At 62.5% G+C, this 4,886-nt stretch overlaps 1 protein-coding gene across 1 annotated transcript in view; it reads right to left on the bottom strand.

The window, feature by feature from the left end:
- The window catches only part of LOC129120274 (transcription factor COE4-like), a 23,890-nt gene extending 23,242 nt beyond the window's left edge, over window positions 1–648 (bottom strand). Inside the window, 2 exon segments of the mRNA XM_054632748.2 lie at window positions 504–561; window positions 564–648. Of these exon segments, the coding sequence (XP_054488723.2) occupies window positions 504–561; window positions 564–633 (128 nt within the window). The 5' untranslated portion in view covers window positions 634–648.
- Between the last annotated feature and the right edge of the window lie 4,238 nt (window positions 649–4,886).

Here is a 4,886-nt window from a genome sequence, read left to right as displayed (position 1 = left end):
TCCCATTCCCGTGGATCCCAGGATGCTCCCAGAGCCCAGGATGCCCCTGGAATGCCCGCAGTGCCCAGGAGGGCTGCAAAGCCCGGGATGCCCCTGGAATTTGGGATACCAGCAGAGCCTGGGATGCCCTGGAATTTTTGGGATGCCCATAGAGCCTGGCACATCCACAGCCCTGGGATACCCACAGCCTCTGGAATGCCCATGGAAGCTGGAACCCGAGGAGCTCGGGATATCCAGATCCCCCCCGGAACACCCATAAGAAACCGGGAATGCCCACAGCCCCTGGAACGCCCCGTGGAATGCCCAGAACCCCTGGAACACTTCCCGGCCTCTGGAATTCCCGCGGAACCCGGCATTCCTCGGGATGCCCCGCAGAGCCCTCGGGATGCCCGCGGAGCTCGGCTTGCGTCCATCCCGCAGCCCCCGGAGCCGCCGGGCTCTCCCTGGGCTGCCCCAAAACTGTCCCCAGGCTGTCCCCAGGCTGTCCCCGGGCTGTCCCTTACCTCTGCGCCGCCGTGCTGGCGTCCAGGATGCCGGTGCCCTGCAGCCAGCGGCCGGCGGGAGCCCCGCGCTCAGCGGCTCCTCCTTCATGGGGACCCCCCCCCGGGGCAGCGCCTCCTGCACCGAGAACATGACCGGGGGGCTCAGGGGGGAGCCCCCGAACCGCCCCCCCAAGCCCCGGGATCAGCACCGGGCAGGTGCCCGGGGCCGCCGTCCCGGCCGCCGGGGAAGCGGCATCTGCGGAGGGAGGGATGGAGGGAGGGAAGGGGAGAGGGAGGGAGGGAGAGGAGGGAGGAGGGGGCAGAGCCCGAGAAGTTGGAGCTGGAGGAGCCCCGGAGCCGAGTGAGGGGAGGGGAAGGGGGCGGGGGGAGGCGAGGGGGGAGAGGGAGGGAGGGAGGAGGGAGGGAGGAAGGCTCGGAGGAGGAGTGGAGGGATGGATGGAGGGAGGGAGAGGAGGGCTGGAGGGAGGGATGGAGGAGGAGTGGAGGAATGGAAGGAGGGAGAGGAGGGCTGGAGGAAGGCTCGGGGGAGGGAGGGATGGAGGGAGGCTCGGGGGAGGGAGGGAGGGAGGGATGGAGCGCGGCAGCGGAGCGAGGGACGGAGGCTCGCAGGGAGGGAGGGCCGAGGCGCAGGGGAGGAGTGGAGGCGGCCGGGGGGGCCCGGCCGGGGGCGGGGGCTCGGTTCCGTTACCGGGCGGGCGGCGGCGGCGGCGGCGCGGGGGGGCGGAGGCAGCGGCGGCAGCGGCGGCGGCGGCAGCGGCAGCAGCAGCAGCAGCGGGCGGCCGGGGGGCGGCCCGGGGGTCCCGGCAACGCCATCGCCGCCCTCTCCCCGCCGCCTCCGCCGCCCCCCGGCCCGGCCCCCGGCGGCCCGGCTCGGGCAGCAGCACCATGAGCAGCAGCAGCGCTCGCTGCCGCCGCCCCGCCGCCGCCGCCGCCCCACCGGCCCGGGCCATCCCGGCACCGCCGCCGCCGCCGCCGCCTCCCCGGGGAGGCAGGGCCGGAGCCGCCGGGGGAGGCGGGGGCCGCGGCCGGCCAGGCTGACATCATTCCGGGGAGGAGCGGTCCCTCCCCGCGCCGCGAGGGGGGCGCCGGGCACCCCGAGGGGAGACCCCCGGGAGAGACCCCCGGAGAAATCCCAAATGGGGCCCGGGGGCAGCCAGAAGTGACCCCAATGTGTCCCCCGAGACACCCTGGGGGGACCCCAAATGGGTGCCAGGGGTAGCACAAAGTGACCCCAATGTGTCCCTAGGGACACCCCTTTGGGGACCCCAAACAGGTGCCAAGGATGGCACAAAGTGACCCCAATGTGTCCCCAGGGATACCCTTGAGTGTCCCTAAATGGGTGCCAGAGATGGCTCAAAATGACCCCAATGTGTCCCCCAAGATATCCCAGGGTAACCCCAAATAGGGCCCAGGGACATCCCGGGGTGACCCCAAACAGGTAAAAGGGGTGGCACAAAGTGACCCCAATGTGTCCCCTGAGACACCCTTGGGGGACCCCAAACGAGTGCCAGGGGTGGCACAAAGTGACCCCAATGTGTCCCCCAAGATGCTCCGAGATGACCCCAAATTGGGCCCAGTGACACCCCAAACCAGCCCCCGGGATACCCCAGGGTGACCCTAAATGGGTGCCAGGGGTGGCAATGAGTGACCCCGATGTGTCCCCTGGGGGACCCCAAACCTGAGGCAGGGGTGGCACAAAGTGACCTCAATGTCTCCCCAGGGACACCCCGGGGTGACCCCAAATGGATGCCAGAGATGTCACAAAGTGACCCCAATGTGTCCCCTGGGACACCCCGGGGTGACCCCAAAGGGATGCTGGGGATGGCACAAAGTGACCCCAATGTGTCCCCAAATGGGTGCCAGGGATGGCACAAAGTGACCCCAATGCATCCCCCAAGATGTCCCATGGTGACCCCAATGTGTCCTCCAAGACACCCCAGTGTGTCCCCATATGGGAGCCGGGGATGGCACACAGTGACCCCAATGTGTCCCCAAACGGGAGCCGGGGATGGCACACAGTGACCCCAATGTGTCCCCAAAGGGGTGCAAGGGATGGCACAAAGTGACCCCAATGTGTCCCCAAAGGGGTGCAAGGGATGGCACACAGTGACCCCAATGCGTCCTTGGGGTGACCCTGAACCGCTCCCAGGGTGTCCCTGACCCCTTTGAATGCCCAGGGAAACCCCAGGGGGACCCCAAAAAGGTCCTGGGGGTCCCACGGGTGTCCATGTCCTCGTCCACCCCAGTGTCCCTCTGTCCGTCCCTGTGTCCATCCATCCTCAGTGTCCATCTCAACATCCATCTGTGCACATCCCCCTCCATCCCAATGTCCATCTGTCCATCCCTGTGCCCCTCTGTCTGTCCATTCCTGTCCCCGTCCATCCCAGTGTCCGTCTGTCCATCCCCTTCCCCATCCATCCCAGTGTCCGTCTGTCCATCCCTGTCCTCATCCATCCCAGTGACCCTCTGTCCGTCCCCGTGTCCACCTCAGCATCCATCTGTGCACATCTCCCTCCATCCCAGTGTCACTGTGTCCATCTGTCTGTCCCCAGTGTCCCTCTGTCCATCCCTGTGTCCATCCATCCTTGGTGTCCATCTCAACATCCATCTGTGCACATCCCCCTCCATCTGTCCATGATCTCGTCCACCCCGGTGTCCATCCAACAACAGCTGCACTGATCTCAGCGTCCATCATCCATCCATCATCCATCCATCATCCATCCATCATCCATCCATCCATCATCCATCCATCATCCATCCATCCATCATCCATCCATCCATCCATCCATCATCCATCCATCCATCATCCATCCATCATCCATCCATCCATCATCCATCCACCCACCCATCCATCCATCATCCATCCATCATCCATCCATCATCCATCCATCCATCATCCATCCATCCATCCATCATCCATCCATCCATCCATCCATCCATCATCCATCCATCCATCATCCATCCATCCATCCATCCATCATCCATCCATCATCCATCCATCCATCCATCATCCATCCATCATCCATCCATCCATCATCCATCCATCCATCATCCATCCATCCATCCATCATCCATCCATCCATCATCCATCATCCATCCATCCATCATCCATCCATCATCCATCCATCATCCATCCATCCATCATCCATCCATCCCAGTGTCCATCCTTTTGGCCCTTTGTCCATCCCAATGCCCATCCATCCATCCTGGTGTCCATCTGTCCATGCCCCCATCCATCCCAGTGTCCATCCATCCATGACCCTGTCCATCCCCCAATCCATCTATACCATCCATTAATCCATCCCAGTGTCCATCCCAATGTCCGTACGTCCGTCCATCCATCCATCCATCCATCCATCCATCCATCCATCCATCCATCCATCCACCCATCCATTCCAGTGTCCATCTGTCCATGCGTTGCCGTGTCCATCTGCCATGTCCATCCATCCACCTGTTCCAGTGTCCATCCGTCCATGACCCTGCCCATCCCATTGTCCATCTGTCCATGACCCTGTCCATCCCAATGTCCATCTCTCCATCCCAGTGTCCATTTGTCCATCCATCCATCCATGACCCTGTCCATCCCAACATTCTCCTCTCCATGCCCCTGCCCATCCCAGTGTCCATCTCTCCCTCCATCCCAGTGTCCATTTGTCCATACCAGCATCCATTCGTCCACCCCAGAGTTCATCCTTCCCTCCCTCTATCCCAGTGTCCATGTGTCCATCCCACTGTCCATTTGTCCACCCCAGTGTCCATCCCTCCATCCCAGCATCCATTTGTCCATCCCAGTGTCCATCCCTCGATTTCTCCATCCCAGTGTCCATCTCTCCCTCCATCCCAGTGTCCATTTGTCCATACCAGCATCCATTTGTCCACCCCAGAGTTCATCCCTCCCTCCCTCTATCCCAGTGTCCACGCGTCCATCCCACTGTCCATTCGTCCACCCCAGTGTCCATCCCTCCATCCCAGCATCCATCCCTCCATTCGTCCATCCCAGCATCCACTCGTCCATCCCAGCGTCCATTTGTCCATTGTCCATCCCTCTATGTGTCCATCCCAGTGTCCGTCCGTCCATCCATCCATCCTTCCATCCATCCCAGAGTCCATTTGTCCATCCCACTGTCCATCCCTCCATCCCAGTGTCCATTTGTCCATACCAGCATCCATTTGTCCACCCCAGAGTTCGTCCTTCCCTCCCTCTATCCCAGTGTCCATGTGTCCATCCCACTGTCCATTCATCCACCCCATTGTCCATCCCTCCATCCCAGCATCCATTTGTCCATCCCAGTGTCCATCCCTCTATGTGTCCATCCCTCCATCCCAGCATCCATCCCTCCATTCGTCCATCCCAGTGTCCATCCCAGTGTCCGTCCATCCATC

This window comes from Agelaius phoeniceus, chromosome 4 (assembly GCF_051311805.1).
Source record: "Agelaius phoeniceus isolate bAgePho1 chromosome 4, bAgePho1.hap1, whole genome shotgun sequence".
In the NCBI taxonomy this organism is placed as follows: Eukaryota; Metazoa; Chordata; class Aves; order Passeriformes; family Icteridae; genus Agelaius; species Agelaius phoeniceus.
Note: the sequence above shows the minus strand (reverse complement) of the source record. Positions and strands in the feature narration are given on the sequence as shown.